Source organism: Chenopodium album, chromosome 13, assembly GCF_948465745.1.
Source record: "Chenopodium album chromosome 13, dcCheAlbu1.1, whole genome shotgun sequence".
Classification (NCBI taxonomy): domain Eukaryota; kingdom Viridiplantae; phylum Streptophyta; class Magnoliopsida; order Caryophyllales; family Amaranthaceae; genus Chenopodium; species Chenopodium album.
The window spans coordinates 43,493,666-43,507,193 of NC_137846.1; the positions used below are offsets into that span (position 1 = coordinate 43,493,666).

The following is a 13,528-nucleotide window of genomic DNA, read 5'->3' on the forward strand; positions in this document are numbered from 1 at the left end:
TATGCACAATTCGAATTATTTGTTCAACAAATACAACAATTAACCAACAAATGAAAGACAAAAGCATATTATCCGCAATTTAAACCAGAATTCGCATAGAATTATACATGGAAACCATAATTCAACCCTTTACACCACAATCGCATATACTCACAAAACTCATCCAATTGTACGTGAAAATCAGAAATTTTAAGGCTCAGATGTGCACTTACCTCACCGTTCAACAATGCAGAGCAGAATTTCCAGAAATTTTGCTTCCAAAATCGCCTCACGCAATAACCTCGCAGCAGCAGAACAGGGGAGAGAAGAGAGACTGAGAGCGAAGAAGATGAATGATCTTCTGAAGGTTTTAGGGTCTTTTTAATTTGGTAGTTGAAGTTTGGAGGGAGCAATTTATTATTAAGTGGGGTAGGGGGGCATATTAGTCATTTCATTTAATCAGTTTAACCTAAATTAAACCTATAATTAACGTTTAATTAACGTCAGGCTTACTGTAGATGAGTCTACTAAACCTCAGGTGTACCGCTGATAAACAAAAGGTAAGTTGGTGTACCACTGATAAAGAGCCAAACCTCATGTGTACCATTGATAATTTCCCTATATATATATATATATATATATATTTTTTTTTATATATATATAAGAATAATGAAAACTAAGAACTAAGGGCTTGTTTGGCATCATTTTTGATTTTCAGTTTCCTGTTTTTTTGAAGACCAAAAACCAAAAACAGGAAACAAGAAAAAGGTGTTTTCACTTTTCTGTTGTCAGTTTTCAAAATTATCACGATTTTAATAAGTTTATATAATTTTTGATTCATGATGGGACATATATCATATACTTTTAAAAAACAAAAAACCAAAAAAGAGAAAACCACAACAATGCCAAACGAACCCTAATTTAGACCGTCTGATTTTAAAACTAAATGGACGAATCGAATCTTCTAAACTTTTGGTCACGCAACTTTCTCTTCTCGTTAAAAAAAAAACTTTCTCACTCCAAATTCTTTCCTCTGGTCAATCTCTCTCCTGCATTGAAGCAAGTGCACTGAATAATTCTCCATTGACACGGCTTCCAAGCTTTCTCTACTCCATTGACGCGGGTTCTGAGCTTTCTCTACTCCATTGAAGCATCTGCTGAGGTAAAATGTTTTATTTTTCTGTTTTGTAATCATTGAATTTCGATTTCATTATCTAGGGTTTATCGTTAATTCTTAAATCAAACTATTTGAATTTCTTCAGGTGTTCAATTTTGATATCAAATCTACATTTATTATTACCAGTTCTTCAATTTTAAAGTTCTTCTACTGCAAATTGAAGCGAAATGGATTGATTGTTGGATGTGCCAGAAATTTTGCATAGATTATGGTTAGTTTTGCAGAAATTTTATTAATCGATTTATAATTAGTTTAATTTTTTATTAATCGATTTATAATTAGTTTTGCAGCTGTGTTGTTGTTGTTGCTCTGGTTGTTGCGGTGGCATTGATGGTTGGGGGTTTGCAAGGTTTAGAGAAGGGGGGAAGATAGATGCTTGTGGATTGTTGTGTGTTGGTGTCATGGTATGGTGTAGGTTATTGTTAGAGTTGTGGTGTAGGATAAGCTAACTGTAAGATTGGGGAGAGGAGAGTGTGAAGTGTTTTTGGGCTGGATTTTTATTCTAGTAAACTAGATATTTTTACCGCTCCCAAAGTAGAGAGTCATTGAGCTTATAATTGAGGATTGTCAAAATATGTCACAATAATTCCTGCATAATTGAGCTAGAGCTCTTTTAGTAATAAAAGTATATAGAAATTAGTTAAAGTAAATAAGATATCTCTAAAAGTAGATTGAAATTAGTTAAAGTAAAGAAGATATTTCTAAATGTAAATTGAATTCAGATCCACCTTCTTTGCTTCAAGATTTGGTTCAATATTGTTTATGCAAGAAAAGGTGAAAGAAACAAGATCCTTGTCCTGATTACTGTTTTTATATAAGGACCTAAAGAATTCTAAGGCAATGATAGTAATTATTGTTGAAATCAGCCTTTCTGCATATTGATAAGTGGTGACGTGATGTATCTCAAACTTACCCTCATGAATACAATTGTTATATTGTAGTAGTCTTTTGCTCACTCGATCCCTTCCTGCCTATGATCAGCTCTGTCATTGAGTCTCTAATACTTAATGACCCTTAAAAATCATGCATAAAAATGGTTGTACGTAGACATCCTAGTGTGCAGCGTGTGCCACTGAAGGGTTTTTCCCTTGCATCAAGAGTTTTAGCTGTTTCTGCTGATCCAACCAAAATCTTCTTTCAAAAAGTCATAAGATACCAATTCCTTCAACCAGCTTCTAATATTGCTCTTTCCAAGCTTAGGGTGTTCATCGCCTCATCGAGCAGTTTGTCATACTTAGAACTCTTAGCTAAAGCCTAATACAAAAACAATAATCAAGACAAGCTAAACTCTTAGCTAAACTCTTTAGGTCCTGATATAAAAGCAGTAATCAGGACAAGCTAAAACCTAAATTTGAAATTGTCCTCTTGGCCGAAATTGATCCAAATTTGAGAAAACTTGTAAAATTAGCAGTAGGGAATGAATCACAGCTTATAGAGCTGTAGATTTCTCACATTAATCCAATACTCAAGCATTATAATGAGATATCATTAAGTTATTTCCATCAGAATGGTTGTAACCCTCATGAGGCATGATATTGGATCTTTATGCATGTGACATGAAGTTTGCTGCCATCTTGAAGCAAAGTCTTTACGTCCATGTCACTTGACCCTAGACCCATTCCAAGCCCAAGCCACTCACCTAATTCATTTCTACCATTACCTTTAAAGTAAATGAAAAAGAGTTTAATGTAAATAAAAAAGAATATAAAGTGAATATAAAAAGATGTTAACTAAACCTATTAGATCAAATGGTAGAGCACTATGCTGATGCATAGAGGTGTAGGTTCAATTCCTACATAGGTTCTCTAAAAGTAATATGAAAACACTTTAAAGTTATTCAAGATATATTTAAAGTAAATTAAAATAACTAAAAAGTAAATCAAATTAATTGTAAAGTATACGAGCAATAAATTAACTTGAAATGATAAAGACTACGAAAACTTTGGTATATATAGCACAAAAACCATGCAAGTCATTGCCTTTTACATCTTAAAAAATATAAAACACTCTGGAAAATATAAAACAAACAGACTGAAGCTATTCAAAATATATATCTCAAAAGTAAACAAAAATGATTAATTAAAAAGTATATCAAATTAGCTTTAAGGGATAAGAACAATTAATTGACTTTTAATAATAAAGTGACTGTGGTAACTTTGTCATAGAAAAAAAACCCAAGTCATTATCTTTCATATCTAAAAGACAGTGGTTTGTAACTAAGAGAGAAGCATATGAATTGAGATTAATGTAAAGGTTTTCAATACAAAAGTAAATAAATCAGCGTAAATAGTAAGTAATTTTTTTTTTTTCTGGTAGAAAACTAATCAAACAATTATAGATAATTCTAACTATTAAATAAACCTACGTGGGAATCAAACCTCTTAAAAGTAAATAATTATGTCTCAAAAGTAAATTATAATAGCTTAAAAATAAATAAAAAGCGCTAAAAAGTAAATTAAAATAGCATCAAAGTAAATAAATAATATTTACTAAAGTAAATAATATTAACTCAAAAGTAAATTATATCTACTCAAAAGTAAATTTGTAAACTTAAAAAGACAGGCCAAATTAGAGCATGGGACAACGACAACTATTTAGTCTAGGGCGAACATCAGTAGGGTATTAGTTTACCAACATGTTTATATCTTTAATCCTTAGATAAGTGAGCTTGAGTTTCTAGTAATAAAAGTAGTTACAAAATAAGTCAAAGTAAATAAAATATTTATTTAAGTAAATAGAAATGAAATTCACCTTCTTTACTTCTAAAATCAGGAAATTGCTACGAAGACATGCTTATTGATAGTGTCTAATTGCTATGAATGCTTAAATCTGTAGTATAAGATTATAAAACCTTCCGTCATACTTTAATCCTTGGATAAGTGGGCTTGAGTTTCTAAATAATAAAAGTAGATAAAAGAAAAATAAGTTGAAGTAAATAAAATACTGCTTAAAGTGTATACAAATTAACCTACATGAGATTCGAACCCACATCTTTTGTGCATTTGCACAATGCTCTACCTCTTGAGCTAGTAGGCTAGTGTATATAAAGTTGACAATAATAAAATGAGCAAAGACAACAGTAGCAACTTTAAAAACTGTTACTAAGACCAGATGAAATATCCAATTTAGAAAACTTAGAGGTTCCAGAGAGACAAGTGGGTGATCTAGGTTTCAGTGAGAAAGGATCATGAGAATCTACAAATGGAAACTTGACAGGGTATGGACCTTCAACTGGACGCAGACCTGTTATTGTTGCCTTGTATATCTATACTCGAAATTGAGAATTGTACAGCTTTCTCAGTAGCAGCCGCAACTAAGTAATGAACATAAAGAGATATGTCGTCCTGCAAGAGAGAATATGAGCCAAAGTCTTACAGTTCAGGCTTACCTTCCCCTCCCGATTGTAAACACCTTACCGCCCTCGCATTTTGAATGTGATTATCAATTTCTATGTAACTTCAAGTACATGTGTTAGCTATGAATCATACAAATAACAATCTGTATGTAGTACATAGAGGAAAAAATGGAATACTTTGCAACTGCTCGCATAACCAGAAATAATCCTCTGGAGCATTGTTACTTCTTGGAGCATAAATAACCAGAGAGGAAAAAATTTATTGGTCCATTGTTACTTCTCGAAGCATTATTGTCATTTGGTGGAATATGGCTCCATCACAGTCAACCAACTCCTTCAAGTGACTCTAGTTAGTGGCAACAAACCCATACCAAGATGAGGGGTCTTTTGGGATACTACCCTTGTTATATTTATAAATAACAGCCCTAGTTATATATAATAATGCTTAGGAATCTTAGATTGCAGCACCCAGCAGATATGATCTGCAAAATAGTTAATCACAACGATAAAGAACAAAAAAAAAAAAATATAACTAGTGCCTAATTTAACAGTATTGTTAACTTATGCAAATAGTAGTTTTTGTTATCAATCTTATCTTAAATGTTCTTCCCTTGCCTCAAAGTTCCATTTTATTCTTTTCTACTTATTGGAGAACAAGGGTATTAGCTAGCCTATTACTTGTATGGTGCTTTTAGCAGACAATCTATTTTATTTCAATGTTTTAATCCAATTGCTTACTCTTATTAACATACAGGTCTAAATTGAAGCATTACTACTACATCTAAAAGTTAAATATACAAACTTAAAAGTAAATGATATAAAATCAAAAGTAATGTGACCGAATAAAAAAAAAATTGATCTTCACAATTAAATAAACAAAATCAAGTAAAATTGCAAACCCTAACTGAATAAAAAATAACATACTAATTAAGTCGTAAATTCATATACTAATTGACTAAAAAAACGAATCATACCAACTTAATGTAAACAATAACTGAATCGAAAAATAGGAAAATTGCTAATTCAAACCCTAATTGTAATACTAATTGATAAAAAATAACGCAACAACCAGTCAAATGCAAACCGTAATTGAATCAAAAATAGAAAAATAATAAAAAGTAAATTCGAATTAAACATATAATCAAATAACTTAAGAAAAAACCCTAATATAATTCAAAAAACAACATCAAAACTTACAAAATCAAAAGCGTAACTCTCTAGAAACAACCAAATAGCAAAGATCAAAGAGCGAACAATGAAGAGCGAAGAGCGACAAAATCGCCTTAGAAGGAAGAGAGAGAAATTCTACAATAAAGAGAGAAAGAAAAAAACACAGAGGAAAATTTAGGATAATCATTCGAAAATGCAATATTACGAAAATACCCTTAATGAAGCGGGTTAGATGATGATCGTCAGATGATGTGCGATCGTGATCAACGGCTGGGATAAGTTCATAGTCCTTATTATTCACTAAGGTTCTCACATGATCTCAATTCTTTTCCTTAATTCCCTTTCTTTTTCCCCTATTCCTTTCCCACTATTTTCTCCATCTTCATCTTTCTTCTGATCTTCTCCATTTTTTTTTCTCTATGTCCAAAAGATCCAATAATATTCGAAATTTCCGCCGTTTATCTCTCTCTTTTCTCCCTAATCATCTTTTCCCCACCTTTTCTCTCTCTCCTCCATGATCATCACTTTTCCCAACCTTTTTTCACTTAGTTTTTTTTTTTTTTTAAAAAAACCATGACTACGATTTGTGAGTCGTGGACAACAGCAGGAATACAAGAGATTGGAGCAAAGAGTGAAATTTAAATATGCATAATTTTTAAACTGAACATGTATTATTCTTGTAAAGATTGTGCATATATTTCTGATGATCTGTGCATATTTATTGAGTTAAATGTGCAAATTTTTGTACTAACTTTTAAATTAAATGTGCATATTGTTGAATGTTCTCTATACGATTCTATTTATAATCTTCGGTCGAGTAGTCCTTATAATTGGAGTTGCAAGTCTTTCATGACCAAAATTACTTTCTCGATCATCTCTATAATTAAAAGTTAGAACTCTAAATACATTTTAATGGAGAAAAGAAAGATATTTCATCAACGACAAACAATAGGGGAAATAAAATGAAAAATAAATGTGCATAATATTTGAGTTAAACGTGCATAATATTTGATTTAAATGTGCATAATTTTTAGGAGAGAGAAAGAGTGATAAATGAATGAATAAGTATCCATGTAAGAAGTTGTCCTTGAGAAGGAGAAAAAGTGATGCAAAAATTGGGTAATAAATATGCATAATTTTCAAATTAAATGTGCAGATTTTTTGTACTAAATGTGCATAATATTACCCTGATGAAATTTGATTGTTGGATACATTTTTATGGTCAATATTCCTTCTCATCCTTCTCATTATAAGATCCTTCACATTGATATTACCCAAGGCCCTTTGCTTCCTTTACTGCAGCACCATTTTATTGTTCCTTATGAACAGCGAAATACCACCAGTTCCTTTAGCTTCCTTTGCTGAATTGCCCACTTTCCAGGGATAGAATGGTCTTATTCATTTTCCACTTGGTGTGTCTTTGTGGCTTGTTCCTGCTTTCCTTCCACCGTCATTTTCCTCTTTGCCCCATTTTCTCTCTCATTCTTATCTTATTTTCCCCATCTTCTTCCTCAAATCGCCAAAAATGGCATCAAAAACTCTGCGAGACACTAATTACAGACGACTACTTCCTTCTTCTTCTCAGCAAATCCATTTATACTTCAACGCTTGTCGAGCTCTTCTCTCTCCTACCTTATCTACTTCCGCCATTGTTGAACAAGATTCTAGAAATGAGTCTTCTTATATCACCTCTTGGTGGCGATCTATGGCTACCTTTACACGATTGTATGACTTCTCCTTCTTTTTTTTTTTTTTTTGATTTTGTTGTTGTTTTTTTTTTAAAAATGTCTGTGTTTTTGTGTTGAGTTAGTAGGAAATGATATGACATTTGGTAGATGAATTCTTCAAATTTGAAGTTGATTCTATGTTGATGATATGTATGTCTCGTCGTTTTGAGATCAAGCCTAAATAGTTCATTTTGATATGAAAATAATGTCTGGAGTTTATATAAGAAAATAAAATTGGGAAATCAGATTTATTAATGCTCACATTTATTGTTAGGTTGAATTTTGTGCTTTTCTTCGTTGATTTTAGCGGGGTTTTTTTTTGGATTTAATTGGGGTTTATGTGGGTATGATTGTTTTTTTATTTTATTAATATGACATTTTTAACTTTTTGGGTCATTTTGTTTTTTTTTGATAATTTTGATGGTTTTGCTTTGATTTTCATGATAATTTGCTGGGTCAATTTGTTTTCACGATAATTTTGATGGGTTTTTGCATTCTAATACATTATAATTTGTAAGATAGTGCTTATTCATGAATTGATATTGCTTGAATTATCAACACTATCTTATATCTTTATCCAAGGAAAAGCTTACTCTATGGAACGTTCTTGTAACAAATGCTAGCTTGAAGTGAGTAAAATGCCTTATAAGTCTTGTATTAGAATGGATAGAGAAGTACTAAAGACAGTTGAGCTTTATGGCCTTTATCTTCTTTCCCATATTTGTAGGTGGCTGAAAGTAGTGATCAGGCTGCTGCTTCTTTCCTATACAAAATGTAGATATGTAGCCTTACATGGAGGAGTACTAAGGTAGAGTCAGTAAATCATAACAAAATTTCTTGATACGAATCTTTTGCTAAGTGATGCAATCTTAATGGCAATGTACATAGTAATAACATATAACTATCAGAAATGGGATTATTGATTTGATAATCAAATACTTTATTGTCTTTTCGAGTTCCTGAACATGAAAATGTGTTTGCATCTACAGTCCTTATAATTTCATATTTGTGTTGATGTTCATTTTAGAACACCTGGAGGTATATATTTAGAGGCTAAATTTCTGTTAATTAGGAAAATTTTCTTAGCTTTGTCTTCCTTGTGCAATAGTGATGTAATCATCCACTGTGAAAGTTTCCCTTTTACGTTGCAGTATGTTATAGACTTATAGTATAAAATATCAAAACAATTCGGCTTTAATACAGTAAATGTGAGCATTAATACAACTGATGCATGTTTTTATATTTCATACTATAAGTCTATAACATATTACAAGTCTATAACATACTCCATAATCTATATGTATGTCCAAGGTTTCCTTTTGATTACATAACGTGAATTCATCTCAATTTTCATACCATAAAAGGGGTTTCCACTTCATTGAGGGGGAGAGGGGGGAGGGACGTAAGACTACGATTACTAAAATTGTTAAAACCATTAAAGAGAGAGAGAGGGGGTGTAGAGAAGCATAAGAAGCAAGAGAAAGGGGAAAGGGAAAGAATGAAGGAATGAGGGGGGGATAAGGAAGAAAGAGAAGGGGAGAGAGAGAGAGAGAGAGAGAGAGAGAGAGAGAGAGAGAGAGAGAGAGAGAGAGAGAGAGAGAGAGAGAAGGGTTACTAGGTGATGGCTAAGATGATATAGAAAGATCAAGGTCCTCAAGGATACAAGACATAGAAGAGTAAAGAAAATTAAAGCTCTTTTAGGAGACCGTTACAGAACATAATATCTTTTCATTGACATGACAGAAATATAAATTATTAAAAAGAGAATATCTTAATAACCGTGACCATATAAGACAAATGAGAGGAGTGATAGAAAAAAGGAGTGACGAAAAGTAAGGGAGCAAGTAGGACGAACTGAAATATCAAGACCACAATAGAAGAGTGGAAAGAAGAGAAGAATAGGAGCAAGAGGAGGTAAGAGAGGAGCTGATGATGAGGGAACAAAAGGGTTAGAGGGAGAGAGGGAAAATGTGACAGTAACGATGCGAGAAAGAAGGGAAACAGAGAAGGAGCATTTTCAGTCCGAAATGTCACTAGCAAGTAGCAACGACAAGCTCCATTTTTTTTATTTCATTTGGTTGCTTATTTTTGAAAAATTATATGATTTTTTTATGTTAGTATTCTGATTTTTCCTTTTTATAAGTATAACGTATACCTGTGTTGCCCTTTATGTTTTGATGATAACACAAGTCAAATAAAAGGACTAATGCCTTGATAAGTTGTGTAGTTTGTTTTGACAAGTTGCAGGATCAATTCGAGGTAAAGGACCAGGAGCTTAAAGAAACAGAAGACTTGTTGCATTATTCCTTTGAAGGAACATAAGCTTCGAAGTAGAAGCTGGAGAATGAAGACTCGGAGCACAGACTTCCTAGAGAAATATAAAGTCTAAAATATTTAATGTTTTAGGTTTTATGAAAGTGAGAATAATTAGGAGTTGATACTTAGTAGAATGCGATTTCAAATTTGGTTAAAGATAGAATTTTAACGATTGCTAAAATATAGGGAAGTTGGTTTTGAAAATATCTTTCTGTTTTGATTGCAAACTAATATCTTTTATTTTCGGAAAATCTTTCAGAAATTTTATGCAATTAACTCCCTAAACTTGCGCTACTAGTGTTTAATTAAGTATTTGCCGCTAAACAAAGAAACTTCTTCTTAGTGGTTCAACGTGTCCTGTGTTGTAGGACATGTTTGAGGCACTAAATGTAGTGGAGAATGGTGGCGTTGATATGCAGTAGTAGTGGCGTAAGTAGAGGGAGTAATGGCATTTTATTCAAGCCAAGTTTTTCTATAAATATTGAAGTTACTTTCTGGAAAAACTTCACCCTTGCTCAATCATATTTTCTATCTTCTTTGTTTTCTAAAAGAGTCAAGAGTCGCATTCTACTTTAAGTTGTTAACTTTCTTAATTACTTTCATTAGAGTATTTTATTTCGCGAGCTGTAATTGGGGATTGGGAGTTTAAGTGAACTCTAAGAGAAGTCAGAGGAGAAAGAGAGAGAAGAGAAAGAGAGAGAAGAGAAGCGAGTAGAGGGACTTGTTGTTGGGAACTTCAAGTTCATTGAACTTGAAGATAGAATATTTAGCTTGTAATAGGTTGATTGCCCTATTCTAGTAAAGAATCTTTCCTAAAATCCCAAGTGGTCGTGGTTTTTCTTCTGGTTAGGGCCAAGAAGTTTTCCACGTAAAATCTCTTTGTGTGACTTTCAAGTTCCTTTAGCTTAGTTTTATCAATTCCGCAAAAAGTTAGCTAATTCCTCCCAAACTACAATTCACCCCCTCTTGTAGTATTCTTCTAAAGTAACAATCTGTTTTGACTACCTGTCTTTAGTTCACTTTCTCTCCTTTTTAATTGCTTTGATTTCTATGAATTTACAATGTATGTGATTTATATTCTCAGTTTAATTAATTGGTGTTAATTTATAAGATTGATTTAATTTTTCTGTTTTTCTAATTCTTTTTGTGTTTATTCTGTTTTCTATTTATGAATTTGCATTGCTTGTGATTTATATTCTCAATTTATTAATTATTGTTAATTTTTTGGATCGATTTTGTATTTATTCTTTTTGCTAGAAACCCATATCTAGACTTAAACCAGTATTCTATTATCGACAACAGTTTAATTGCTATTGCTGAAAATTGTCCGAATTTGACAGTCTTATTAATCGAAATGTGCCCTGAAATAGGTAATGAACTAATGACAGCATGCAAGCAATTGCTTAAGGCTGCCCCAAACTGGAATCAATATAATAGTTCTAATTTCTGACTAAGATTCATTTTCTTATGTTGTGCAGCAAGTTAAACATTGTAATGTTAGCAAAATGGGGAAGAAAGGAAGCTGGTTTTCAGCAAGTAAGAGGGTCTTTCCTCATAGCTATAAGGAGAATGTAGCTAATGTAAGTGAATTTCTTTCAGATTCGTTATTCATTGTTATTTCCAGACTTAAAACTTTTGAGTTCAGGCAATCTCTACATTTTATTGTAGAAATAAGGGATTTAATATTTACTCATATCAGATATAATAAAGTTATCAAAGACTAATTGCAGAGTCTGGCTTGATACTTGTTCATTGGTTATATTAAACTGATAGGGAATAGAGAAGAAAAATAAAGAAAGGGGTCGTAAATCTAAAATCCGAGATGACCATTCGTTCTTGCCTTTTGTCAAAGACCCAAGTAGCTCTGAGAATACTTAGGTGGTTCAAAGGGGGCACCCTCCGACTCCACCAGAGCAACCAAAGGCAGAACCTCCGACTCCACCAGAGCAACCAAAGGAAGAACCTCCGACTCCACCTCAGCAACCAAAGACAGAACCTCCGGCACCACGTCAACAACCAAAGACAGAACCTCATCATGTAACTCCAATTTGATATTTTTATAGATTCTCTAAGTTACAGAAGATCTAAAAGGCAAAGAACTATGTCTTAAAGCTATTGAGTTGCCGTCATATGCCTGCCAGGTCTATTCACTTCTTCACCAGCGTATTTTTATTTTGTTTTACCCTTTGTTTTATCAATCAACAATTTCTTTTGCTTGTCTTGTTCTCTATGTGTATTTAAGATGGCATACTTGTTAGTCTCTTGCCTACCAAGTGCTATAATATAGGTCCCCCAGTTTATATATGACCATTTTTTTTTTTTGTTGGTGCAATACCTATAACCATTATAACGAGGTTAGAGTTTATTTTACTAGGAGATAAATGCAGGGGTGAGATTTAATGTGTTGATTTTGAAGGTGAATGCAAGGTTGAGGTTTAATGTGTCAATATACTTAGTTAAAAGTGTAAAGTAGATGGCAGTTGTTCTATAATCTAAATGGTCTTATTTCTTTTAAATGTGCGTGGCTTCTCATATTTTTCTGTTCTTTATGCAGTTTGGTGGGTTGAACTCCATGTTTGTTGTTGAGTATACTCCTTCTATATCTCTGATTTCCAAAATGCCCACAATAATTCTCGGGATGGATGTATCTCACGGATCACCATAGCATTCTGATGTGCCATCAATGGCTGCTGGAACTTTCTATAGTCACCCTTGTCATTTCAAAAAAATTGACTAAGGAAAATTTCCTATCATATTACCTGATGTTGTTTGTTTTTATGCTCTTTAGGGTGTTAACTCTAGGGAATGGCTAGTGATTTCACGATATAAGGCATCAGTAAGGACTCGGTCTCTTAAGGTCGAAATGATTGACAATTTGTTCAAATCTGTGTCTAAGATGAAGGTATCATGAGGTATGTTTGAGGAAGATGTTGTGTAAATGTTGTCTTAAGGTTAATCAGTTCTAATATGGGTCATTATATTTCCTCAGGGAGGTTTTGCTTGATTTCTATGCCAGTTCTCGAAAAAAAAGGCTAAACATCATCAATCAATAACATAATACTAAAACAAACACCAAGAATGACACGTGTCATTTCCTGGTGCTGTATTTTCCCTCCAAAATGTTTTTTTTTGTCAAATCTTCTTAAACAATCTTCTACTATACCAATGAAGATATTTATACAATATTTAGTTGACATATGAATTCCATATTTTTTATTTTATATATTTTGTACCTTTTATATAAGGTAATTCATTATTATTGTCCAAATCATGTGTCGATCAAAGTTGTCAACTAATTAAATTGGTAGGGGTGAGAGTGTTGTATTAGTAACCTAGATGTCTTTGTTCAAAGGTATAACTTTGGTAAAAAAAAAATCATGTTATTTTATGCGTATTATAAATGCATGTTATGATTCTCTCTAATTTATTTATTTTTTGAAAATTATTGTAGAGCTAACTAAAGGCTGTAATTAAGAGAGTATTGCATGGTACTAACCTTGATGTCTTTGTTAAATTAAGAACGGTACAAAATTAAGTAATTTTTTTTATGTTAAAAGAAACTATAACTCTCTCTTTTGTGTAAATTATTGTACGAGTATAACTTCTCAAAGATTGTAATAATTCATAATAAAATTTTGTTAAACTCGTGCATTGCACGGGATCTAATCTAGTAACTATATACTAAAAGACACACTAGCAATGACACGTGTCATCTCTTGGTGTGTCCTTAGTATTTTTTTTTAAAAAAAATAATTTAATGGAAAATTATTTAAAGAAATTATTTGTAAAATTTAATTACTATAT

The 13,528-nt window shown here is 32.3% G+C and overlaps 1 protein-coding gene across 3 annotated transcripts; it reads left to right on the forward strand.

Annotated features, from left to right (window-relative positions):
• Positions 1-1,021: 1,021 nt before the first annotated feature.
• On the forward strand, positions 1,022-12,897 carry LOC145574788 (uncharacterized). 3 transcript variants are annotated; one of them, XR_014098173.1, is made up of 6 exons: positions 1,022-1,141; positions 1,242-1,367; positions 8,136-8,216; positions 11,203-11,304; positions 11,498-11,865; positions 12,279-12,897. XR_014098173.1 is itself a non-coding variant. In XM_081632646.1 (5 exons), exons 1-3 carry the CDS (start codon positions 7,207-7,209, stop codon positions 11,297-11,299), a joined length of 378 nt encoding a protein of 125 aa, XP_081488772.1. In that variant the 5' UTR covers positions 6,918-7,206; the 3' UTR covers positions 11,300-11,304; positions 11,498-11,865; positions 12,279-12,897. The 3 variants fall into 3 exon arrangements, 1 of the variants encoding a protein (XP_081488772.1); XR_014098172.1 differs by having other exon boundaries at positions 8,136-11,304; XM_081632646.1 differs by lacking the exons at positions 1,022-1,141; positions 1,242-1,367 and adding an exon at positions 6,918-7,406.
• The last annotated feature ends 631 nt before the right edge of the window (positions 12,898-13,528 follow it).

What these genes read in the sequence shown, in the direction of transcription:
- LOC145574788 (XM_081632646.1), top strand. Translation starts at nt 7,207, where the DNA reads ATGGCATCAAAAACTCTGCGAGACACTAATTACAGACGACTACTTCCT. An exon ending in ATGGCTACCTTTACACGATT is followed by an intron (nt 7,407 to 8,135) that starts GTATGACTTCTC and finishes CCATATTTGTAG; the next exon opens with GTGGCTGAAAGTAGTGATCA. An exon ending in TTACATGGAGGAGTACTAAG is followed by an intron (nt 8,217 to 11,202) that starts GTAGAGTCAGTA and finishes TATGTTGTGCAG; the next exon opens with CAAGTTAAACATTGTAATGT.